Source organism: Papaver somniferum, chromosome 5, assembly GCF_003573695.1.
Source record: "Papaver somniferum cultivar HN1 chromosome 5, ASM357369v1, whole genome shotgun sequence".
NCBI classification, from domain to species: Eukaryota; Viridiplantae; Streptophyta; class Magnoliopsida; order Ranunculales; family Papaveraceae; genus Papaver; species Papaver somniferum.
The window spans coordinates 204,441,638-204,468,630 of NC_039362.1; the positions used below are offsets into that span (position 1 = coordinate 204,441,638).

At 35.8% G+C, this 26,993-nt stretch overlaps 1 protein-coding gene and 1 long non-coding RNA gene across 3 annotated transcripts; both read left to right on the forward strand.

Moving 5' to 3' along the window:
- The first annotated feature begins 1,995 nt into the window (after nt 1–1,995).
- On the forward strand, nt 1,996–3,005 carry LOC113284383. The gene is made up of 3 exons (XR_003328116.1): nt 1,996–2,143; nt 2,320–2,448; nt 2,573–3,005. It is a non-coding gene; the product is annotated as an uncharacterized LOC113284383 (long non-coding RNA).
- A 17,828-nt stretch (nt 3,006–20,833) lies between these two features.
- Nucleotides 20,834–24,353, forward strand: LOC113284384 (cinnamoyl-CoA reductase 2-like). 2 transcript variants are annotated; one of them, XR_003328117.1, is made up of 4 exons: nt 20,834–21,560; nt 22,217–22,566; nt 23,333–23,816; nt 24,029–24,353. XR_003328117.1 is itself a non-coding variant. In XM_026533828.1 (3 exons), the coding sequence occupies exons 1-3, from the start codon at nt 21,060–21,062 to the stop codon at nt 23,502–23,504; spliced, it is 1,023 nt and encodes a 340-aa protein (XP_026389613.1). In that variant the 5' UTR covers nt 20,834–21,059; the 3' UTR covers nt 23,505–24,353. The 2 variants fall into 2 exon arrangements, 1 of the variants encoding a protein (XP_026389613.1); XM_026533828.1 differs by having other exon boundaries at nt 23,333–24,353.
- Nucleotides 24,354–26,993: the final 2,640 nt, after the last annotated feature.

Here is a 26,993-nt window from a genome sequence, read left to right on the forward strand (position 1 = left end):
GAAGAAGGTATCAAATTCATCTATAGTATTTAAACTAAAATAAGTTTCCTATCCTTTTCATCTGAATCTAGAGCTTGCTTAAGTTTCTGTCTGGTACCAAAAAAAAAATGATTTTGGGAAACCAAAATTATACCAAAATAAAATAAAATAAGATGCAAAGATATTTCTTTGATAAATTTGTTTAGGTGAAAAGAATGATTGAGTTTAGTTCTATTGCATGAATGGGTTTTTAAATCTGTATTCAGAATTGCTCAGACCTAGTTTTTTTTTTGATTAGGGAAATTGGTTAGAGAAGGTCTACTTTGCTTGATTTGGTGGATTTTATATCTTGGTGCCTAGTTATGGACTCTGTAATCTGTTGATTTTGTTCTTTATTTATGTTTCATTATTGAAATTTTTTATCCAAATCTAGGTTATAACTACATGGACACTGCCTTGCCAAGTTGCCTTTCCACTCTAGCTTTATTGAAATTGAGTGATCTTATAAGATTAGGAAGAGAAGCAATAGTAAAATGATATGAAATTCCGGTAATCTTGTGAGTTGACAGTAGGTGTATGTGGAAGGAGAGTAAGTGTAAACAGAAGGATGTAATTGCACTGCTTGCAACGCTATCTAACACCGGAATCTGGAGTGTTGCAAGCATTACATAAGAACTCGTTATTTTAAGCGATAACTGTTTTGATTGAAAGCCTACCTAGTTAATAAGATATCAGAGTGGGTAAAGTGCGTTTCTATTGTTTTTCTTTGGCAGGAAAACTCTTGCGCACTGAAGCATCTCTGTTTCTCTCTCGGATTTACCTTGATTTCTCTGTTTAGATATATATCCAGGCTTATTTATAGCCAGGCAAGTTGATGTACATTATCCGGTGTACCAGTAGTCAACTTGTGAATTACTGGTATCGGTCGTGGTGCGTGATATTGCACGTCCTAGTGATTAATTCAGTCTGATGAACTAACCGATGAATAAACTATTCAGAAACTAGTATTGACTCCACCGTCGGAGAAGGAAGGAATAAGTACTGCATTAATTTAATTATACAGTTCTGTATGTCATTGTTAACACTTGGCCAAATAGCATATTTTCCTTGCCCCTTGGATACTTGATAGTTTCAGCAAAATGAGTGCAAACTTGTATAACACATTATGACTGTAGAATTTTAATTGCCAACTAAACTGATTTGCATACTTTAGTCATGCATATATGGCTGTAGTTGAAGTAAGAGTATGGCTGAGTCTCCGTTCTTTGCTTATTCACATTATTTTTGTGTTTTGGGCTTTGTCAATGCCAACACAAGCTTGCCTGTTAGAGTACGTTTGGTTTAGCTTGCATGTTTACTATGTGGAATGATGCAGTATTTTGTGCTTGTGCACGCAAATGCCGGGTGCGATTGTTTTAGTTGCCTATTCAATGCAGTAGGACGACTGTCTCTTAGCAGCACTTCGGCGAACTCACAACTTTACACTTGCATCTTCTTTTAGTGTTGATTACTTTATTTGCATGGCACTAACAGCTTTGGCACCTTCTTTACATGTCTTCTTTTGGTTTTGATTTCTTTTATTTGCATAGCACCAACAGCTTTGGCCACCTTCTTTACAAGACGTACAATATCACATGAAATGACTAGGCAACATTGTAACATCATTACTTCAGTTAACTCATCAATGTTATGGAGCTTGTTTTTGTGCTTTTAATTTCGTACTTGGACTTCCTTTACAGTTTTATTTTCTGATAATGATTCTTTTGATCCCTTGTGCTAGGTTGATAAAGATGTGCTGGTGGAACTAACTAAAGCCTAAGACAGAAGGGCATAGATATGCGTGTTGCTGCCTTAGACAGGCATGACATAGATATGCGTGTTGCAGCTTTGGCAAGTCATTTTTTCTTTTTGGTTTAGAGTTTCCTTTGCTATTGCTATCTTTGCATACTAGGATCTGATCCTAGTATCGTATCAGGTACTTCAGATGCAATTTATAATTAGCATCGTTGATGCAGGTGAATGATACATTTGGTACATAAGCTGGAGGCAAATGCTTTGATAATGATGTTGCAGTTGCAGTTATTTTGGGAACTAACTGGAAAAAATGCAGTATATGTAGACCATTCCTAAGAGGCATGGTCTCCTACCTAAATCAAGAGAGATGGTATGTATCCTTCACTGTTATCACTTTATCCTAATCTGAATATGCTTATTCTTCTTTAAGTGATCAGTTTGGTACATAAGCTAGAGGTAAAGCATGGACCTCTTTTTTTCTTTATTTACAATTAACTGTTGTATTTTCAGTGCTTTTAAATGCCGTATCCTTCATTAATGCAACAGATTTTGAGAAGAAATTTCTGGGATGTATTTGGGAGATATTGTACGTAGAGTCCTCTGCAAAATGGCTGAAGAAGCTGATTTTTTTGGTGATGTTGTTCCACCAAAACTTAAGATTCGATTTATTTTGAGGTATACCATCCATTTCACCTTCAATAAAATTATTTTTTTATTCAGTTCTGCATTTGCCTACCGCTTCTTAGCTTTTGCTTGAATTCTTGGTAAACAAACGCTGAATGAAATGTGAATTATGTAGGACTCCAGAAATGTCTGCCATTCCCATATTTGAGAGTGGTTAGGAGAAAATTGGAGAACATGTTTGTTTGTTCCCTCATGAAGTTGAACTCTTTACTCATTTTCCTATCAACGACACTTTCATTGTACCGGTTACACTTGCATATATTGATACTCTAAAGCTGCTAATTGGTGACAATTATGACTGCATAATCCAAGAGTGATGTTGTGCGATGGAGATGATGTCTTGGGGATGTTTGAAGACTGTGACATGATTAAGTCGCCAAAAGGTTATGTAATTCCTGTAGGAGAGTGACCAAGTTAGAGTGGCAAGGTGACAGTTGATTGATTACAATTTTAGTTTCCAATATGCAACTATGGATTGCTATTTATCTTTCGATTTATATTAAAATATTTTATTTTCTTGAAAAAATAATTAATAAAGTTGATTTTAGATCCAGTTAAAATCATAATTTTGTTTTATGAATTTGGGCGAATTCCAAATACACCAAACCGGGACCAGATTTCAATTTCACTAAATCTGAATACCTACCTAAATCAGTAGTCAGAAAATAGCGGAATATTCATTTATTTTTATGGAAATGCCTTGATTATAACAGGTCTTAACTGTTATTGTATGATACATATAATTACTGTGATTTACTTATGACGTGCACCAACCGTTATTGTATTTTACGTACAATAACCGTGATATTTAATGACATATTATGTGATATTTAATGACATATTATGTGAGTGATTTTAAGTCACAAATTTTATTCGTCATAGTTAATAACATTTTATGTTTGTCATTTATAAAGAGTCACACCAAATAAATAACGGTTCGAATAACAGATGAAAACCGTGATAAATCATGTTTTATAGCAGACTTCATTCGTCATTTATAACCCCTTCCGGACTAGTGAATGGACTAAGAGGAATTCAATGTCGAGAAAGGAAGTTCATTCACACAAAAGAAATTGGGATGTTGGTTAAACATGCTCGGAGGTTTAATAATGATGTATTTGTGTGAGATTCAAGAATACGCATACTAAACAATTCTATGTGATGCGCTAATTTCCCAAAACTATGAATGAATATTTTGTTTATGAAAGTATGAGACAATCAGTTTATATTTACATCGACATACCGCGATTCATACAAATGGTCTATATACATCAATAAAAACATCGATTCTTATACACCGATTCTTGGTGTTCTTCTTCAATAAAAACATCGACCCATAATCGCTTTACGAGTACATGAACATTCCGCGATTCTGGGTTGATGTTAGTGAAAAAGCGGGGGTCTAACACCACCACCCAATATTTCGCTTAGCAATCTGTATGGACAAACTCAAATATACTTTTAAGAGAATCAACAAGACTCAATCAATTAAAAGTATATCAACGAGTTTATATCTCTCTCTTGATTTGATTTCCTCAAACAGAAACTACGAATACTAATCAAATACAAGGAATAACTTGGATGGTACAGCATGATCCAACAGCAATATATTCTGCCTCACATGTAGACAAGGATTGGGAATTTTGCTTCTTGCTATGCCAAGCTACAAGATTCAGTCCTACATAGTAGAAACCCCATGATGTACTTTTTCTGTCTTCTACACATCCTGCCCAATCAGCATCTGAATAAGCAGATAGATCAGTGTTAGTATCAAAAGTGTAAGATAAACCATACCCGACAGTGTGATTAATATATCTAATGATCCTTTTTGCAGCTGCAAGATGAGATTCCTTTGGATTTGCGTGAAACCTGGCACAACAACCAACACTGAAGGAAATATCAGGTCTAGTAGCTTTAAGATACAAAAGGCTACCAATAATAGATCGATACAACTTTTGATCCACTTTTGCTCCTTTCTTATCTCTATGTAGTTTACCAGTAGTGGGCATAGGTGTTAATTTTGGAGAAGACTTATCCAGACCGAACCTTGTCACAAGGTCTCGAGCATACTTCTCTTGGGATAAGTAAATTCCATCCTTATGTTGTTGAATTTGTAATCCTAAGAAGAATTTTAATTCACCAACATTGCTCATTTCAAATTCCTTAGCAAGAGAGACTTGGAAGTCCTTTGAAATTTTTTCAGAAGTTGATCTAGAGATGATATCATCTACATAGATTTGAGCAATAACCACATCTTTCCCACTCCATTTGGTAAACAAAGTTTTATCAGCTCCGCCTTTTGAAAAACATTTTATAATGAGAGAAGTAGTAAGTTTTTCAAACCAGGCTTTAGGTGCTTGTTTCAACCCATACAATGCCTTTTTGAGTTTTAACACATGATCTGGGAATTCAGGATTTTCAAACCCCTTAGGTTGAGCGACATGGACTTCCTCCTTTAAAATTCCGTTTAGGAACGCGGATTTTATATCCATTTGAAACAGCTTAACCTTAAGAAAACAAGCATGAGCTAACAAGAGACGAATGGACTCAAGACGTGCCACAGGAGCAAAGGTCTCATCAAAGTCAACTCCTTCAATCTGTGAATATCTTTGAGCGGCAAGTCTAGCTTTGTTTCTGACAATCGTGCCAAATTCATCAGACTTATTCTTGAATATCCATTTGGTACCAACAATATTGATATTGGAGGGACAAGGTACAAGTTCACACACATCTTATCTTTGAAATTGATTTAACTCTTCATGCATCGCATTCACCGAAAAGGGATCGTTCAGAGATTCATCAATATTCCTTGGTTCTATTTGTGAAAGATAACAACCAAAATTGCACATATTTTGAAGTTGTCCTCTTGTTTTGGCTGTAGAATCTCTTCCTCCAATAATACTGTTGGGATCATGATTCCTTTGAACCCAGAGATGACGTGGAGGGAAACGTTCTTGTTCGTCAGGAATGGCTTGATCAGTGCTCTTCTCCTCGTCACTAGAAATGTCAGGATCAGTAACCGTTGGGATAACTTCAACTGATTCTGGAATTTCTTTGACTTTCTCTGTTGTCTCGGTTGGAGGCAACTCAGCAGAAGGATTATCATGACGAAAGTTACCAATGTCGTCGATGATAACATTAGCAGATTCCATCATGACTTGTGTTCTGAGATTAAACACTCGAAAACCACGACTATCAGAAGCATAGCCAAGAAAGATACCTTCATCACTTTTGGTGTCGAATTTCCCTTTATGTTCTCGATCTTTCAGAATATAGCACTTACTTCCAAACACCCTGAGATAGTGTAGGTTGGGTTTCCTTCCGTACCACAACTCATAAGGAGTGTTAAGGGTTTTAGACCGTAAGTACACACGGTTAATCAAGTAACATGCTGTAAAAACAGCTTCTCCCCAAAATCTTAATGGTAATTTTTTGTTATGGAGCATTACGCTGGCCATTTCCTGAATATTCCTATTTTTTCTTTCAGCAACTCCATTATCTTGACGAGTAATAGGTGGTGAGTATTGTTGAATGATTCCCAGTTCGTCACAGAATTCAAATACTTTGGTGTCTTTGAATTCAGTTCCACGATCGCTTCTAATTTTCTTTAGCTTGCGAACTTGTTCGTTCTGGATCCTTTTAACAATAATCTTGAATTCACTAAGAGTTTCATTCTTATGAGATAAGAATGCAACCCAAGTGAATCTGGTGTAATCATCTACCGTAACTAAAGCATACTTCTTACCAGCAACAGTGGGTTGTTGAATTGGTCCATAGAGATCCATATGAATTAAATCAAGTGGAGCTTTAATGAGAATATCTCGAGATGATTTGTGGTGGACCTTCGTTTGTTTACCCTTTTGACAGGCACCACATACACCTTCAATCTTTGCATTGATTTTGGGAATGCCTCTAACAAGTTCTTTGTTAATGATCTTAGTTAGAAGACGGTAATTGATGTGACCAAAACCTTCATGCCAAAGATGTGTAGATTCCACCTTAGTCAAATTGCAACGGTTACTGAACTGAGTATCGAGAAGATAACAATTGTTTTTACCACGAGTTCCTTGAAAAATTACTTTCCCGGTTTTGTCTACAATGTCACACCCGTTTGCATTGAAGACAACTCGATGGACTTTGTCACAGATTTGACTAATAGAAAGAAGATTAGCAGTCATACCTTTTACGTATACTACATCATGGATTTCTGGAACACCGGGCAGTTTGATCGTTCCCTTCTTGCTGATGTAGCAACAACTCCCATCTCCGAACGTTACAGGACCTCCTTCATAGTCAATAGACGAAACAAACCATGTGAGATCGCCTGTCATATGTCTGCTACATCCACTATCAAGAAACTATTGAAAGGGAGACGAAGATCTTAAAGCAAAGGCACTCATACTATTAGTACTTCTCTGTTTAGGGTTTCCTACTAGTTTTGTATGTCCTTTCTGAGTATCAAAAAGTTATTTAGCTTTCTTACAAAGATCACTTGCAACATTTAGGCTCCTTTAAAACGACATACAGACTTGTTGACGGTGATCGGAAGAATCACAGCACCAACATGTGCCAGGACTTTCAAGTTTGTCTGAGTGGTTCCTAGTCATATCAGTTTTCATAACAACTGGTTGTTGATTACCATCTGATTTATGACTATTCTTTAAGGAGGAACAACTGGAGTTACTCAGATTCATCAATGGACTTTTACAAGATATCAAATCCTTAAGAATTGGAATTTCTGCAACAAGACCAGAGTTGATCCGGATTTGTTCATCCAACCCTTTTTGAAGAGTAACCAGTTTATCAGACTTTTTCCTACGTTTGGTTTTTAAACCTGGTGAGGCGTCAGTTGAGACTTTATGTTCCATATAGTCAGATCGCTACAAACACAGACTTTTGAGGTCTTGAACGTGTTTGCCTGCTCTGATACCAATTGAAAAAGCGGGGGTCTAACAACACCACCCCATATTTCGCTTAGCAATCTGTGTGGACAAACTCGAATATACTTTTAAGAGAATCAACAAGACTCAATCAACTAAAAGTATATCAACGAGTTTATATCTCTCTCTTGATTTGATTTCCTCAAACAGAAACTGCGAGTACTAATCAAATACAAGGAATAACTTGGATGGTACCAAAGACCAATATCCAAGTGTCAATCAATATCAATCAACAACCGTTAGGTCGGATTCTCCAATTGATTGATCTAACGCACAACCTGTATTATTTCAATTATAAAGATAAAACAATGTAACGCGGAAATTGAAATAACACAAAAACCAGAAATTTTATTAACGAGGAAACCGCAAATGCAGAAAAACCTCGGGACCTAGTCCAGATTAAACACACACTGTATTAAGCCGCTACAGACACTAGCCTACTCCAAGCTAACTTCGGACTGGACTGTAGTTGAACCCCAATCAGTCTCCCACTGATCCAAGGTATAGTTGTACTCCCTACGCCTCTGATACCAGCAGGATACTGCGCACTTGATTCCCTTAGCTGATCTCACCCACAACTAAGAGTTGCTACGACCCAAAATCGCAGGCTTTGACAATAAACAAATCTGTCTCACACAGACAAGTCTATCAAAGGATCAATCTGTCTCCCACAGAAAAACCCTAAAGTTTTTGTTCCGTATTTTGATAATAATCAAGGTGATTAGGAATCAATTGATAATCCGGTCTTATATTCCCGAAGAACATCCTAGATTAATCAATCACCTCACAACAATCTTAATCGTATGGTAGCGAAACAAGATGTTGTGGAATCACAAACAATGAGACGAAGATGTTTGTGATTACTTTTTATATCTTTCCTATCGGAGATATCAAATCTCAAGCCAATCAATCTGATTGTACTCGTACGATAGAAGATCCAAGATCAGATCACACAACTACGATAAAAGTAGTATCGGTCTGGATTCACAATCCCAATGAAGTCTTTAAGTCGTTAACCTGGTTTTAGAAGAAGAAAACCAAAGGTTAAAGAAGAATCGACTCTAGTACGCAAACTAGTATCACACCTAAGGTGTGGGGATTAGTTTTGCATAATACAAGATGTCTCCTTTATATAGTCTTTCAAATCAGGGTTTTGCCTTGGTAACAAAGCAATCAATATTCACTGTTAGATGAAAACCTGATTTAGATTCAAGCTAATATTTCTCAACCGTTAGATCGAAAACTTAGCTTGTTATACACAAATGAACTGCACGCTTCTAGGTTTGTTAACCGTACCCAAACATGTACATTGTTGGTTCAACAATAGTGAACCAAAAGGTTAGCCATACGAGTATTTCATATCAACCATGTTCTTCTTCACCATAACTAGTTCAAATGACTCGAATGAACTAGTTAGAGAGTTGTTCAATTGCAAGGAAATCTTATGTAACTACACAAGACACAATTAAAGCAAAGATGATTTGATTCACTTGAATCGGTTCATGAAATTTTATAGACACGGTTTGCAAACTGCATTCTTTAGTCTTTTTTAAAGTTTAAGTTCAGAAATCATCTTCAGATATATAACCTTCTTAAGTTCGCACACTAGGTTCGCGTACTTAAACAACCGACAGAGTTTACAAACTCCATCAGAAAATCTCGGCAAGAGACCTTCCGCCGGTTCGCGGACTGGTACTCACGCAACTAATTTGTCACACCAGTAGAATTTCTCGGGATGAGAAGTTCAGCAGTTCGCGGAGTTGGCAACAAGCCATTCTTCCGGTTTCTCTTGATCAACAAAGTTCGAAAACTTTGGTTCAAGGAATAGGACTTATACATAAATGCGTTTCCAAAATAATGCTTATGTCCATCATTGGTTATGTAATCTAAACTATCATTTCAATCATTGAAACATTCTTAGAGGACGTTATATAGTTACTACACCATTTCTCGTCAAAGCAATTTTCAAGATGATTGAAACATATCATGACTTTCGTCACTAGGTAAAGATAAACTTGATCGAAGCGAAAAGCTTACCGACACACATTTCGAGATATAGATAGGCGAGGTATACTCGGCTCGAAATACCAAATGTGTATAATCTAAGTCTATATATATATAGCATACGACTTTTTGTCTCAAGAAGTAGGAGATAAAATAGATAGACTTTTGAGAGACAGATAAGTTCAAGTCTTCACATACCTTTTTGTCGAGAAATTCCACCGGTTCCTTGAGTAGTTCTTCTACTTGTATGATGAATCGCCATGAAGTCCTTGAGCTCAACTACACTTTCTATCCTAGTCCGAGACTTAGCTATAATAGACTAGAAATCAAGACTTGTAGTTTTGATCACTAACATTGACAAACATGCTTGAGATAGCAACACATGCGAGTTCGGCCGAGCAATGCTCTAACAGTTTGTTCAAAAAAATCAAATTTTCCCATGTTTTGATGATGAATTAATGTTAGTTGATTTCTAGGTTGACAAGATTAAACATCTATTGATCAATGAATTAACACTAATTAATCAGGGATAGATTATCCATTAAGAAAAATAGTTAGTTAAGCAGTTTTTGATTTACTTCATAATGACCCGTTTTTGTCTTCTAGTTGTATGCCTCAAATAATTAAGACAGACACCAAACTAACCATTTTTCTTCTAATATCTAAACATCTTATAAATATTGGGTGGATATATCTCCTCCAAACGAATACACTTGTGGATTTTTTTTGGAAATCTTTATAGAAACTGGGTATATCACAAAGATAAACTGCTTTTCTGGAAATGTTTACAAAATGCATTATCAACTAATTATAAACTATATGGGAAAGTAAAAGACATAAATCCATCTTGTACCATGTGTGGGAAGGAAATATAAACTACGGAACATATGTATCTCATCGCACTTATGCTAAAGTTATTTGGGAGTTAAGACCAAATTCTATTGAAAAAGCGGGGGTCTAACAACCACACCCAATATTTCGTTCGATAATCTGTATGGACTAACTCCAATATTATTCTAAGAGAATCAACTAGACAGTCAAACTCAATCAAGGAAATATATCCAAGAGTTATATCTCTCTTTCTCAATGTAATAAGCAAATCAAACAGATAGAATCCGTGAGCCTGATTATTATGAGAAAAAACTTGAACGGTACCAAAGAAAAATGTTCAAGTGTAAATCCATTTCAATCGACAACCAAAGGTCGGATTTATCAATTGATTGAATTACGCACAACCTGTGATATTTCAATTATATAAACAAATATAATGCGAAAAAGAAATAACACAGACACCAGAAGTTTTGTTAACGAGGAAACTGCAAATGCAGAAAACCCCCCGGACCTAGTCCAGATTTGCACACCACACTGTATTAAGCCGCTACAGACGCTATCCTACTACAAGTTAACTTCAAACTGGAATGTAGTTGAGCCCTAACCAAGTCTCACACCGATTAAGGTATACAGTCGCGTTCCTTATGTCTCTGAATCCCAGCAGGACTCTACGCACTTGATTTCCTTAGTTGGTCTCACCCACAACTAAGAGTTGCTATGACCCAAAGTCGAAGACTTTATAAACAAATATGTCTCACACAGAAAAGTCTATTTTGATACATAAATTCGTCTCCCACATAAATACCTATGAAGTTTTGTTCTGTTTTTTGATAAATCAAGGTGAATAGGAACCATTTGATAATCCAGTCTTATATTCCCGAAGAACAACCTAGAAATATCAATCACCTCACAGTAACTTGACTATATGGTAGTAGAACAAGTTATTGTGGAATCACAGAGAATGAGACGAAGAGCTTTGTGATTACATTTTATATCTTACCTATCAGATATAAATCTCGAGCAAATCTTAGAGAAAATAGTACTCAATACGATAGAAAAAGTAAGATCAGAACATGCAACTACATAGAAAATAATTGGGTCTGGCTTCAGAATCCCAATGAAGTCTTTAAGTCGTTAACCTATAATGGTTTTAGGAAAAACCTAGGTTAAAGGAGAATGGACTCTAGTACGCAACCATTATCACACAGGAGCTGTGGGGATTAGGTTTTTCGGTTGCTAGAGTTCTCCCTTATATAATCTTCAAATCAGGGTTTGATAGCTTTGAAACAAAGCAATCAATATTTATCATTAGATGAAAACCTGATTAAAGATTCAAGCTAAGTTTTCTTAACCACACAAATGAAATATACCTTCATTTAGATATGGGTAACCGTACCTAAACGTGTATATTGAGTGGGCTCAATAACAGTTAACCGAAGTTAGACATATGAACACTTTTGTATTAACCACATTCATCTAAAACTTCTAGATCAAATGATAACCAAATGAATCTAATTGTGTCACTCATAGAGTTGTTCAATTGTTTATATTCTCATAAAATTATACAAGACACGATTGAAACAAAATCGGATTGATTCAAAAGAATCAATTCATTAACATTTTAGCCACGGTTTGCAAAGATTGTATTCTTTAATTTATAAATGTATTTCTTCATTGGTATGAAATCATAATTAACCGATTTTAGAACTTAAACCAACTCAGTTTGCAAACGGGTACGCAAACTAGAGGTTCGGACTTTGGTCATGTCCGACAGTTCGCAAACGGGTATGCATACTGTTGTACCAGACCTAACTCAGGTGAAACCGTTCGCATACTGGTATGCAAACTTGGTTCCCGGACTTTGACAGTTAAAATCGTTCGCGCTTGGTTCCCGGGCCCGAATCATACTACAACAGTTTGCATACTGGTATGCATACTGTGATATATCCAGACAATGGTTCTTTTTTCTAAACTCCCATTTCAATCATTGAAACATCCTTAGAAGATGACAATAGCCGTCTCACACAAACTATTAGCTTATAAGTAATTTTCAAGTGATCGAATGATCAATGTGAAACATTCCGAGTCTACATCAATTGACTGTCTCACACAAATCATGTGATGTTTCAAGGCAATTTTCACATGATCATCTTTTGACTCATTATTTAGTTTCCAACAAATAAATTATTTTCAAACTAAACTCGTCAAGAATAATTATGAACGTAGTTAAAGCAAAAAACTTTGCAACACATATTTCGAGAAAGATATAAGTGAGTTAAGCTCAACTCGAAATATCAAATGTGTATAATATAAAAGTCTATATACCTATACGACTTAGTCTCATTAGGAGATAAAATAGAATAGATTTCTGAGTGATAGATAAGTTTTAGTATCCACATACCTTTTGTTGATGAAGTTCCTCCAAGATCTCCTCAGTATATCTTTGTCTTCAATCGATGAACGCCGTGAAGTCTAAAGCTCAACTACACATTCTATCCGAATCCGAGACATAGCTATAAGTAGACTAGAAATCAAGACTTATATTTTGATCACCTAAACTTGACAAACAAGCTTGAGATAGCAACGCTTGCGAGTTTGAACGAGCAGTGCTCTAACACCTATTACTTTAGAGTTCGATTTTTCTTTCAAAATAATAGATGTGTGTAAGGATTGGTTTCAAAACCCTGACAAGAAATTTTTTATAGAACTAATCTTAACTAAGATATGGTTTATATGGAAAAAAAGATGTAATAGGAGTTTTAAGGAAAAATCAAAATCTCCTCTCAACTGTCTCTTGAAATCCAAAGACATATTCAATATTAGTCTCAAAATCAACTCATAAGAAGGATCCCCAAACTTCAGTAAAGAATTACAATACCCCTTGGATAGCACCGGGAAGATATTCTCTTAAAAATAATGTGGATGCAGCATGAACCTCAGCATTTTTACCATCTAGTTTTGCACTGATCCTAAGGGATGATGCATGTAGTTTTGAAGGAGGAAGAGCAGGACCATCATCAAGTTTAGACCCTCAATAAGCAAAAGTTGTAGACATACTACAAGCAACAAACTAGGGTAAGGAGAAAAGCATCAAAGATTTCAGTATTGAAGATAACTGTAAAAATTTATTCAACTATCTAAATGGGAAGCACTCAGAAATTTCCTGGCATTGCATAGCTCTTATGAAAGAAGCAGATAAAGTAGTAAGGACTTTTTTGGGTTTCTATTTTATTCCTATGATAGGACATAGTTACAAGTTCCTTAGCTAAATTTGCAAAAACTAGGGCTGTCAATGGATGAATTCCGTAAGATATTTAGAAATCCGTATCTGATAGGTTAAGCACTATCGGAAATCCGATAATATCCTATAGGATATCAAAATCAGACATCAATTCCGATAGGCTAAGCTATCGGATATCATATATTTATCCAATTAGAACATTCTTTTATTAATTAATTTTCCATCTACTTAAAACCTGAAATGGAAAATTCGAAAAAATCAAACAGTTATCTAGATTATTCCTCTTTGTTTTGCATTTAAAAAAACCTACCAATCCTCTGCGAAAACGAAAGATATATATCCTAGAGTTTTTTCTTCCGTTTAGACGTCTCTGCTGCAACTAATTTCTTCTTACTATCATTTTTATCAATTTTTTTTCGAATTTTTTAGGGTTTGCTTTCGTCAATATACCTAGATGTTATGTATTCAGTGGTTGATCAGCGATATTGCATATGATCAGTTATTTAATTTCTGGAAAATTAGTTTCGAATTTTTGAAGATGGTCAGTTTTCAGGTTTAGATAATCATCTTCGTGGTATAAAATTTGAAGATTCTACTTGTTTTAAGTATTCTCAAATGATTTTTTTGAGGATAAGGAACGTAAAGTTTTGGTATGAAGTTGTTATGTGTTTTTGGATGGCAGTGATTTCTTACTTAGCTTTTGATTGTTTGTTTGATTTGAATATTTTTCATATTGTTTTGAATTATGGTTAAAAAATTGGATAGAGGTATAGGAGGAATAGGAGGTGGTAGACATGATTTCTTTAGAGGAGGGTTTGGTAGAGGTTTGGAGGTGATCTGTTTGCTGGAATGGGAGGTTTTGGTGTTTTTGGAAGGCATCAGAGTTTAGTGTCTAGTTTCTTTAGAGGAAGAGATCCTTTTGATAATCATTTTTTCAATCGTTCATTTGGTGGTGGTGATAACTGATAACAGCATGTTCGGTCCCTGTTTTTATCGGATATCGGATATTAATAAACAGATGGAGCCTAATCCGATTTCGATATATTAAAGAAATATCCAATAAAATGTCCGGTTCGAATCCGATATTCAATAAAACTGATAAAATCCTATAAGATCTCGAATATTTGGAAACAGATTTTGGATATCAGACTGATATTTACAGCCCTAGAAAAAACTTTAAATTTTAAATCGGGATGATAATATCACTCATATATTCACCACAAGATCTCGGTAGATAAATCCAATATCTTTTTTTTTTTTTGATTTTTTTTATGGAAACAGGGGCTTTGAAGCGCCCCTAAATTTTATTTATTCGACTACGTCATTCAAATTGAGGTTTGAAGGATTGCGTTGATCAATTACATCAACAAACGAGACAATACAGACAGTACAAGATTTACAATCGAAACTTAAAGAAACAAGATAAGAAAATCGTATTAAACTTGCAGCCCGTTGAAGGATTGGATGTCCATACAATGGTTTCAAACCATTTTGTTTCTTGATCATCAAATATATCAGATGCTTCCATAAAAGGGAAGTAATATGCCCAAATTAATTTCTTCACAAACGATCCATATCTGGTGAAGTAGATCGTTTTCAACCATAACATGCTTGACAACAATGCAAATCCACATCCACTAAAAAAACAGGATAAGAAAACAAGTCCTGATAGTATTGTGAAACCATCATACCGATTAAAAAACCATTAAAATTATTTACAAACAATTTATTTTATTGAAAGATAAATGTATACAAAGAAACAAACTCGATCTGTCCGGTAGATCTGGAAAATCAAGTTAAAACGTACGGATCAAGGATCTAAGTTTTGTTTTATAGTTTATTTATATCATAGAAAATCTCTCTCTTTCTCTCTTTATTTTCTCTCCAGAAAAAACACGAAAGCTCTAAAACACTAAGCGCCGCACTGCTCAGATCGGCTCCTTTGGAGCTTATCTGAGCAGATCAATCTTTTCTCTAACGTTATTATCTTATCCTTCTTCATCTCTGTAAGTTTAGATAGTCTTTGGTTTCATTTTTGGGGGTTTTAATCCCTCTTTGATTTCTTCTGCTATTTTCAATATGTGTTCAAGGTTTTCAAAATCTTCTTAATTAAGAATCGAGTTCTTCTATTTAGAGTTATGTTCTCAAACAACCTATGGTAGTCTTCCTCTATTCTTAATTGAATCTAGTTTTTTAGATTTAATTTTTTCTTGTTACTGTTTTTTTTCTAATTTTTGTGTTCTCTTGATTGGGTTTTTCTTGTACTGTTGTAATTTAATTTTGCAAAAGGGTTTGTTGTAAAGTGGTTCCTTGTAAAGGGTTCATTTTTTCATCAATTGCTTGTTCAAGCTCTTGTTGATTTTCAATCAAGCAGATCTCAAGATTCATATCAGAGTCCACTTCAACCTCAGGTCCTCATCAAGCTTTGGGAAGCCAACAGCAGCAGTAAAGAACATCTCTAGTCATCCTGACTCTGTTACATATTTTCACTCCAACAACAACATGTTTTCCAAAGACACAAACACAGACTCAAATTTCTAAAAAGAAACCAAGACAGATTTTGATACCGATCCAGTCCTTTCCAGACCGATTCAGCCAGATTATACCCATGGTAGATTATACTTTTTTTTATCTTTGTTACTGTTATTTTGAAAAAACAATCGACAAATGGTTGGATCTATGGATCCTTGCATACCTATGTCACCTGTTTTCCTATGAGTCTGAAAAAAACCCTGAGAAACTGTTGGATTTTTTGATCCTAACATCTCTATTCATCTTAGATTTGTTATATGGCTTGGATGTGTTACATTTGATCCAACCAAGACCGTTTAAACTTGTCCTATTACTGCTGAATTGGTTAGGAATGGTAGGAATTTGTTGTCAGATTGGGTCCTGGGACTATGGTTTTGAGTTGATTGGATGTCGATGTAGTCTGTTAGATTTTATTGTAACTGTTGGATTTTTTCGAGTCAGTCCTATAAACGCTTCTGATCTTGAATCAGACTTTTTTGATGAATACAATTGAGGCTTGCCTCTTTTCCGGAGAAAAAAAAAAATCTAAGTTCTGAAGAATTTTTTTTTTCCTTCTTTGGTTGAGAGTAGGGCTGCACATGGGACGGGACGGTACGGGTTTTTGCCTAACTCAGTACCTGTACCTCCCTATGGACGGTACCTGTACCTTGTACCTATGCAATATGGGACGGGACGGGACCTGTACCTGTTTAACTCGGTACGGGACGGAACGGTACCGGTTCTTTACCTGAAGAACATAAAAAAAAAAAAAGCAAAATACTTGAAAGTTCTAAGTTTAAAAACTTTAACTGTTAAAAACTTAAGAGTCTTAAAACCTGTAACTAGACTTCAAGTAGAAAAAAATAAACCAACGAAAAAAACAACATTTGGGCTTTGGCAATTGACCACTTTCATAAGTTTGCTGCAACAGAAAACGAACTCCATCTCCAAGCTGGACCAAGCATCATTGCATCAAGCATCCAAGACCTCTGACAATTGAACCACACCCAAGATGTCTGCAACAACAATTTATATTTCAGTTAGTGTTTTGAAGTTACTCTCATACGCACAAAGGGCAGTGAACCAAGCAACAATTAATATATCAATCAACCATTGATTCAAATAAATCATAATCAAACAAAAAAAAGTTTAAATTACCTTCCTCATCCTTAGAGTTATCATCTGGTACATAATCAGCTAAAAGATCAAGATCAATGGGTTTGCTTAACCAGCTTTGACAACAGAGCAAAGCCTCAACTGTTCTTGGAGATAAAGAACTTCGCCATGGACTAAGCACACGCTTTCCGGTGCTAAAAGCTGATTCAGAGGCAACGGAAGACACTGGCATGGATAATATATCCTTTGCCATACATGAAAGTATCTTATACCTGCTACTGTTAGCCTGCCACCAAGCCAGAATATCAAAACTAGACTTGCCTGTATTGTTCCCATCAGATTCAGACTCATCATACACTTCCATTAAGTACATATCCAACTCTGTTATTGTTGCCTCATCAGTTGATTGGTTCTGCTTGTGCCTTTTCTTTCTTGTCTGAAGAGTAGCAAGTCGACCACCATTTGGAGCGATAACTGAGTTCTCAACTACAGCACTACTAGATGAACTTGCCACCTCCTCATTAATTGAATGAAAAGACTTGTATTCTTCAAAGAGTATCTTAAAGTCCCTCTTGACCTGTCTCATAACTATATTAACCCTAACAAGGTCTTGCTCATATAAACACTGAAGAGAAAATTCTAAACCTTTTTCCTTCTCTCTTGGATCCAACAGTTGAGCAAAAAACAAGGAAGAATTCATCTTTTCATAAGCACCCCAATAAAAATTGTACTTCCTAAACATAATATCAGCCATACGAGCAATAAATGGATCATTAGTTGCATTATCTCTAAACTCAACTAACTGTTCATGGATGAGTACTACTTCCCACAAGAAACCAGGAGATGTAACAGTTGTGGAGGCAGAAAATTTAACAGTAGCATCAAAAAATATCTTTAAGCATTTCAGAAGACCTCTAGCATATTTCCAATCCTCTTCATATGGAGCATGTTGACGAGGTTTTTTGTTCTTGTTGTTGGTCTTTTTCTTCCCCTTTTTATTACAATCCTCCTCAACTTCCCCCTCAGATTCAGAACTAGAGTAATCCTCAAAAGCATTATCAATTTCCATGTCATAATTATCAGTATCAGGTATAGCATTTTTCCTTGATTCTTCAAATATGTACATCTGTCTAAAGTCCCTATCATGCTTTTCTAACCTTTTGAAAACCTTTTCATACTTTTCAGCAGCTTCTAACATTAAATAAGTACTATTCCATCTACTTTTCACATCCAAGATCAAACCTTGCTTATATTCAATTTTTTCTAATTCACAACAATATTTAAACTTATTCAACCTAGCAGGAGATCTAGTTACATATTTGATAACTGACCTGATCCTACATATCGACTTATTGTAGAGTCTTACTGCATCTTTTGTCACAATGGCAAGAACATGAGCTGCACATCTGACCTAATAAAAGTAAAGTGAACAAATCAGAAATGAAATGTACACATACATTGAAAAGAACACATGCATTGAAAAGTTACAGATATACATGCAAATATTAGAATTTAGAAATGAACAAATCAAAAAAACTAACTTACGTGCAAATATTCGGCTCTAACTGGAGCTGAAGTCCAACCAATCACACTTTGCTTCAAATATTCAATGGCCTTCGTATTAGCACTAGCGTTGTCTAGAGTAACCCCAAACACATCCTCAAGACCCCAATCCAATAAACATCTTTCCAACATTTGACCAATATCACTGCCTGTGTGACCTTCAATTTGACAAAACAAGATGATTCTCTTTTGTAACTTCCAATTTTGATCAATAAAATGAACAGTTACACAGATGTAGTTATAATTGTTAGGTGAAGTCCATGTGTCAGTTGTCAAGGACACCCTCATTTTGGAAGCTGCAAAGTAACGTTTCAAACTAAATTTCTCATCAACATAGAGTTGTAACAAATCCCTATAAATGGTCATACGACTCGGCATTTTGAATCTAGGCTCCAACATTAGCGAATAGGCCCTAAACCCTTCACCTTCAACAATTCTGAATGGCTTCTCATCAACAATGATAAACACAACAAGAGCCCTTCTGCACGCTTCTTGACTGAAATTAGTTGCAATCAACTTACTATCCTCACCTGGCCTTTGGGGTTCAAACATCAATAACTGTTGTCCTCCCACCTTCTTCTTATTAGGATTCTTGGTGCAATGCCTCAAGTGTTTCCATAACCCAGACGTACCATTCTTTTGACTACCGGATTTCAATTTCTTGTTACAATGCTTACATTGTGCCCATTCCCCATCTAATTTTATAAAATCCTTCCAAGCTTTTGAACTGGATTTCGGCTTCGCGGCTACATCAACAGCAGGAGTTATAGCTTCATTTGGATCTTCTTGTGTAGCTTGCTGAACACTAACAGAAAGTGAAGGTACAGATGTAGGGTGAAATGAGGAACCAACTTCAGTTCCAGCACTTTGAGTTGTATTTGCATCCATCTGAAATGAAAAAACAAGTTAAAGTGTTAAACTTAGAGCTCATCCATCTGAAATATATACAATGAATATCTATGAAAGTATAATAGGGCCATCCTATCCATACATGCAACAAATAAGAAGGTACACCAGATTATGAGTGACAAATGTTATAGTTAATTGATATTTTCACCAGTGTAACTCAGTAGAATGGTAACTCATTTATCTCCATATCAATCAGACTAGATTATTGCAAATTCATCTGTTCCATCCCCAAAACTGATCAAATCAAAGCAAAAAGAATAACCACAGTTGGTATTACTCCATAGTCCATGGACTCTCTCTTAAAATCACCATACCTTACTCAAAATCAAATCCAGAAAAAAAATGATACAAACCCTAACCATATATTGAAGAACAACTGAAAATCAAATCCAAGTTAAAATAAAACCCTAGCTAAATTCAGAATCAGAAAATCAAATCGAATACCTGATGTGTGTATCAACTGATGAACAAACTGATGATCAGTTCTTCCAAGTTCCAACCCTAAAATCGAAAAAAAATAATCATATTAGAACAAAAAATCTTAAATCGATCAACAAATTGAAATCCTAAAATCGATTTTGAAACCCTAAGATCCTAATACAGATGATGAACAAACCCTAAAATCGATTTATAAAATACTTACAAGTAAATCGATACTGAACTCCTTAATCCTTATACAGATGATGATGGCTTACTGGTTACTGCTAGTGACTTCGACGATGGCCTCTTCTCTTATCTTCTCTGAGAGGAAAATTAAAATCTGAGAGAGGGTCAGAGGGAAGAAGAAGAAGGAAATGAGGAGAATCCGAGAATACGATAGAGAAACTGAGAAAGGATGAAGCTGAAACTGAAAGGGTATAACCCCTACTATCAACGGCCAGGATTTAATCCTAATATCAACGGATATAGATCCTCGGTACTACGGGACGGGACGGGACGGGATTAGCCTAGAACCGTTACTTGTACCTATTCTAGGCACGGTACCAGTTTTTGGTACTTGTACCTGTCCCATCTAACTGCGGTTCCGGGACGGTACCGGTACGGTTCTTGTGGTTCCAGTACGGTTCCATGGGACGGGACAGTTCCTGTGCAGCCCTAGTTGAGAGAGAAAAAGGGAGAGAAAAAACAGTAGATACATCTAATATCAAAACGGTCTCTAACCACCCCATATTAGATGGCTTCACTAGTGCCGTAATTTAAACTCAACTTGAATCTTAGTTTTTCTTTAATGCAATCATAATATCTTATTCACAAAAAGAGAAAAGAAACCTAACCCAAAATTTACAATTACCAGTAAAATATGTGCCCATGATCCAAAATTTGGGAAGTGAAAATAAGAAGAAGACGACGTCTAAAAACAAACATTCGGTGAATACATGTACCATATCTGCCTCCCCCAAACTCGATGATATCTTCAATAATTCATATACCCAATTTACCCAATCAATCACTTCTCATTTCAATTTTACATTTCACACTAAAAATCGATGGCAACTTCTACCACAGAGGATCAGAATCAGAATCAGAGCAAAGTGGTATGTGTAACTGGAGCCAATGGGTTCATAGGATCATGGCTAGTTCATTCATTACTCAATAAAGGTTACACAATCCATGCCACCATCTTCCCTGGCACTGATGCTTCCCACCTCGCCACCACCACCACCACCAACCCAAGCGGTGGTGTAAAGATATTTGAATTAGATATTCAAAACACAAATGATATCCATAATGCAATTAAAGGTTGTGAAGGTGTATTCCATGTTGCATCACCTTGTACTCTTGAAACACCTAAAGATCCAAATTCGGAATTGTTAGTCCCAGCACTGAAAGGTACTCTTAATGTTCTTGAAGCTGCTGCTAAGTATAAAGTGAAAAGAGTTGTTCTTACTTCTTCTATATCTGCACTTGTTCCTAACCCATCTTGGTCTAATTCTGTTCCTGTTGATGAGAACTCTTGGACTGATCTTGATTACTGCAGATCACGTCAGGTACATTCAAATCTCTTAACAATTTTGTACTTTGATCTTGCATTTTACCCATGTTTTGACTGCGAATGTCACGTATAAATTCGGGTGTGAGTGTGCCGTGTCTGACACTGGGGGGCGCTTAAAATTACACATTCTAGTACTGGGCATGGATATAGAACAAAATTGATAGACCATGGAGAAGAAAAATCAAATGATCGCTACAGGAAATTAGGAGTAGCATGGTTTTAGTGTGTACAGTATCCCTACAATTGATGGATTAATGGCAATTTAGAAGTTTAAATAAGTCGCCGCATTTAGTTTTTTCTTGGTCTTTTGTGTAACCACATGTACAGCATTTTGGAGATTTTCCCTGTCCACCAATAGCAGTATCATTAAGGGTAGACATGGCGGACGGCATTTTGAGGAAAAAGTTAATGCAGTATCTTATTTCACTAATGAGCTGTAATCTTTTCTGGGTTAATTTGTGTTATTTCTAGTTGACAGTTGATAGCTAAACCAAACATGTTTCATTCTTAACCATGTAATAAACATTACTCGTATTGTCACTGCATCTCGTTTGTCTATTTTCTCTCTTAGACATGACTGAAAAATTGTCCCTACCAGAGAAAGCCATCATCTTAGAGGGATCTTAATTGGTACCTTATTATTTGGAACAGAAGTGGTATCCAATATCCAAAACGCAGGCAGAGAAAGAGGCATGGAAAAGGGCTGAAGAGTCCGGAGTGGACTTTGTGACCATCCTTCCATCCACATGCTTGGGTCCTCTCCTTCAGCCTTCTCTGAATGCCAGCTGTGCAGTGCTAAAACAGCTGTTAGAGGGGTCAAAGGATACACAGGAATATCATTGGCTAGGAGTAGTGCATGTGAAGGATGTAGCCAATGCCCAGGTGCTACTCTATGAAACCCCATCAGCTTCTGGGAGGTATCTTTGCACTAATGGCATCTATCAATTTAAGGACTTTGCGCAGGTTGTCTCCAAACTGTATCCGGAGTTCCCCGTTCACAGGTACACCACTATCATCTAATGCTTGCATTCTTGGTTCTTCAATTATCAATTTTCTTAGAAGCTTCAGCTTTCATGACAAGACCAATCAGGACAACCCGAAAACTACACAACAAACAAAGATCATTAAGGACCTGAATGTGAAATAGATTAGATTCATTTCGGCAAATGATATTAACTTGCTATTCTGGGAAGAAAAAAAGCACTGTATTGCATTATAGTACTTTCAGGTTGCCCTTACAGAAACATCATACTGCTCGGTTGTTGTTTGTATAAGAGCCAACATGTCTTTTTCATCATGCAAGTCTTACACCAGTTATGTTAGATGGACGTCTAAGACTCCAGAAGATTGGAGAGTAGAAGTCAGTTGAGCTATGGATGTCTTTGCCTCTCTTCTCATAACGCGTGCCCATGGTGCTAATTAGATTCTTCTGAAAATACGCAGTTGAAATAACTTAACAAGCTGTTACATAATTTGTCAATTCTGTTATGTTAACGGATGTAAGGCTTAAGTGCTTAACAAGAATTGGGTATGATTGGATAGAAGTTTCTTTATTTTTGGTTACTGCATAATGTCTTCAAGTTGCCAATTCTAGCGTACAGAATGGTTTCAGTGCCACTCTCCAGTGTTTTGTTTATTACCCAACAAACTAAACGTGATTCATTTTCTGAAGAATTTTCTCCGTTCTATATATATTATTTTACTGCAAAAGAATAAACTATTATGTTTCCGCTTCTCAGTTTTGCCTTTTGGTTGATTCAATAATAGGTTTGAGGAGGAAACCCAACCTGGTTTAGTGGATTGCAAAAATGCTGCAAAGAAGCTGCTAGACCTGGGACTGAAATTTACACCAATTGAAGATGCCATCCGTGATTCTCTGGAGAGCCTTCAAGCAAAGGACTTCCTGGACAAAAAGGAACGACCAAACCCCGCGCCTTAAATATCTCCAACACCAGGCCCGGCTCTCTGAAGCCTGGCAACCTGGGTCTAGCCCAGGGTAGCAAATAAAGTGAAACTATCATCTTCTTTTTTTGAAAACAACCAGATATATTACTGCAAAGAAGACTAATCTGTAGATTCAGACTCATGTGGAGTCGACTCTGATTGAGTCGTCCGTCTGATCACTGAATCTGTGTGATTAGTTTCTTCATGAAAAGTTACATAATTGGAGTTCATATTACAGATCTCTTGAGCTTTGACAGTGTCAAAAGCTATTGAAGGAATTAAAAACAAAGGAACTTCAGTAAAACTAGTAAGCTGTTGAGAAGAATTCCTTTCTTTTTTTGCTAGCAAGTCTGTTGCTTTGTTAGCTCTTCTATCCACAAAATGAAATCCCCCAAAAGAAGTTAGTTTGTCTGCCAACCTCTTAACTTCATCTAGAATTGCTACGCATTGCCATTTGATTGAGTTATGTGTGCCTTGTAAGTACTTGATAGTATTTTGATTATCTCCTTCTATGACCAGATTCTGCAGTTTGTTTGTGATGGCCCATTGTGTAGTCTGCAGCAAAGCTACAACTTCCGCTTCTTCTGCAGATTCAATCCTGCAGCTACACATTCCTGGTCCCTTGAAGGTACTTGGCCAACTGCGCAAAATGAAACCACAACCTGCATTAGTTTTAGCAGATATCCACGAAGCGTCGCAGTTTAATTTGTAAAAGTTTCTCATTGGGAATGTCCAATAAGGCTGAGATTGTGGCCTGATGTTGTTATGAACTGATAATGAGGAAAGTGTATGTGGATGCCAATATTCATAGTGTCGTAAAATGTCAAGAGCTAATTTTTCCGGTGTTCTGCTTTTGTTTTCAAACACTCTAAGGCACCGTTCTTTCCAAATAAACCAACATTTGGTTGCTGCTATGCCATGGATATGGAGTTCAGGCCTCCTTTCATCCATTCATTGTACATGTCTAAGAATGAAGTATTAATAGAGGAATGGTTCAAAATTACTCCCTGTGACGGCATTGGATGTAGCTTCCATACAGAATTTCATAATCACATTCAAAAAATAAATGAAAGGTTGATTCTTCTTGTTGCTGACAGAAGACACATTTTCTCTCCTCATCTTGAAACCTTAGCTTTTGTTTTGTAGGTAATGTATCTTGTAAACACTTCCAAGTAAAAAGTTTGATTCTTTGTGATGTGTTCATGCTCCATAATTATTTCCAAAATTTTCTTGTTCTATTTGAGGTTGAGTCAGATAAATTTTGAAGCTTGGCGTACAGAGATTTCACAGTGAATTCTCCATTGTTGGTGAAATCCATCTTATTTTATCCTTTTTCAATCTTCCCGCCTCAGTTAAGAATAGCTTAATATTCAAGCTTTCCTTGACTAGTATTGTGTCAAACATAAAGTTCAACAAAGTGATATTCCACTTCTTTATTTCACAGACAATTAACTGTGATACAAGTGTTATATTTTGGTTACCATATGGAACTGAGTTCGCAAGAATCTCTTCCCTATTAGGTAGCCATTTATCTTCCCATATATTTATGGAGGTACCATCACCAACTTCCCATATGCTATATTTGTGTTCAAGTCCTGCAGTATGCATTTCCACACCCAAGAAGCTTGTGATTTCTTCTTGGAGTGAAGTGCTCCTGTTTTTTTAAAGTATTTTCCTTTCAAAATTTGAGCCCATAAGTCATCAGGATGACTTACCAGTCTCCAAGCAATTCTGCTTATCATTGCTTGGTTAACCTTATTTGCTTCTTTGAAACCTAGCTAACATTAAACATACTTAAGTTTAAGATAATAAGCAAATATAGTGTATGTCTTACATAAGGTGTTTTATGTCTTTCCAATCCAATTAATTCACTTCTTTTTAAAAAAAAAATTGGGTTAAAGCCCAAAGGTTATATTAAAGTTTAAAGTTTAAACCTCAAAGAGGTCTACTACCTATAAGCCCAGATAGCTAGGAAGAGAAAAAAAATAAAGATCTCCCGTTCCAATGATGATATTAAAAATTCAGTTCTTATCTTACTATAAAGTAAACTAGTAAATATTATTCAGATGCCCACTGCGTATAAGTCATTACGATATATCAGGAAAACATAAAAAAAAGAACCTGAAATTACGTGAGCATATCATGACTTAAAATAGTGTTGGACAAGCAAAGACCAACGCTTTGAAGAACACGATAAGGCTAATAGTAAGTGTACCTTTGATGATGGCGCTCCCCTTGATACGTGCTTCAATAAAATCTTGACTTGCAAATTTTTGAGTTGAGATTTTAATTTTGATGAACAAATTTCTTGAATGCTCGAGATGCCAATGCTTTCGTGAAAAAGTATGCTAGTCGATGTAATCTTCTTTGGTGTTTCATAAGTTGTATTGCTTGCAATAATAATGTTCTTCAGTCTTCCTGCTTCTTTGAACACATTGAGGAACTATGCTATGGATTGCTAACTTTTCGGATATGATTTCAAAAGTTTTTTATATAGTTTCTTTAACAAAGTGCCAAGATACGAATACATTACTATAAGTGAATAAAAACTGTATTAGTGACTAAACTTTAGTAGTTCAGAAGGACATCCAAATTCCTAAAATATGGTTATGTTAATTTGATCTAGTCAAGTATGGGCATCCACTAAATAATCGAATTTATACAACTTTGGATGACCACCAAGTTGAATAAATTTCCTTGTTAAAACCTTGCTAATAATAACCAATGGAAAAAAAATAGACGAAGGAGAAAAAGTAAAATATCAACATTTTGAATGAAAAATCAATGTCATGTCTCGCTAAAACCGTGTCAATAAAACCATGTGGGACGAAACCTGAAACGAAGGAAAACAAGTACAAATTTTCACGTATTTATAAATGCTAACTCAACTGTATAATTATTATAGAAAACAAGCATCAAAACAGAATGTGTAGTATATTTGATAGACAAGTTCTATGCGAGCATAATTTTGAAACTTCAGACCATTCTGCAGTTTCAAAATTATACCAGACGTAAGGATTAAGTGTAGAAAATGATCATTTTAGAGCATAAAAATCTCAACTCATTTAAGAATTATCATATTTCTATAATTGCGCATTGACCAAAACCAACCAGTAATTTTCATGCTTGGAAATTTTAAGGTGTTAAGTCTCAGATCTGAAATTGCGTCAATCGAGAAATTAATCCAATCTTATTTGGATTGTATCTTTTAACCAATCACACGAGTCGATATTTCTCTGCAGAGGAGTTCAATAACAACCTATTATTTCAGTAGCTACTGTAAATCAATATCCGACAATCATTAGCTTGCTATGATCCCACAAAATGCTCTAGTGCATGTGTACTTTGAAAAATTCAATGAATTACTAGTTCCAGTGTCCACGTCGTTAAAATCTCCCGATCTTCAGAGGAGGTTATAATAATTTAGAGAATGTGAATCGTGCTTTAATAGGCTTTATAAGAGCACTCTATGTAGCTTTTCTAA

Excerpts from the sequence above, each read along its gene's own strand:
- LOC113284384 (XM_026533828.1), top strand. The coding sequence starts at position 21,060 with ATGGCAACTTCTACCACAGAGGATCAGAATCAGAATCAGAGCAAAGTG. Across the intron at positions 21,561-22,216 it reads ATTACTGCAGATCACGTCAG|AAGTGGTATCCAATATCCAA; the intron begins GTACATTCAAAT and ends TATTTGGAACAG. Across the intron at positions 22,567-23,332 it reads CCGGAGTTCCCCGTTCACAG|GTTTGAGGAGGAAACCCAAC; the intron begins GTACACCACTAT and ends ATTCAATAATAG.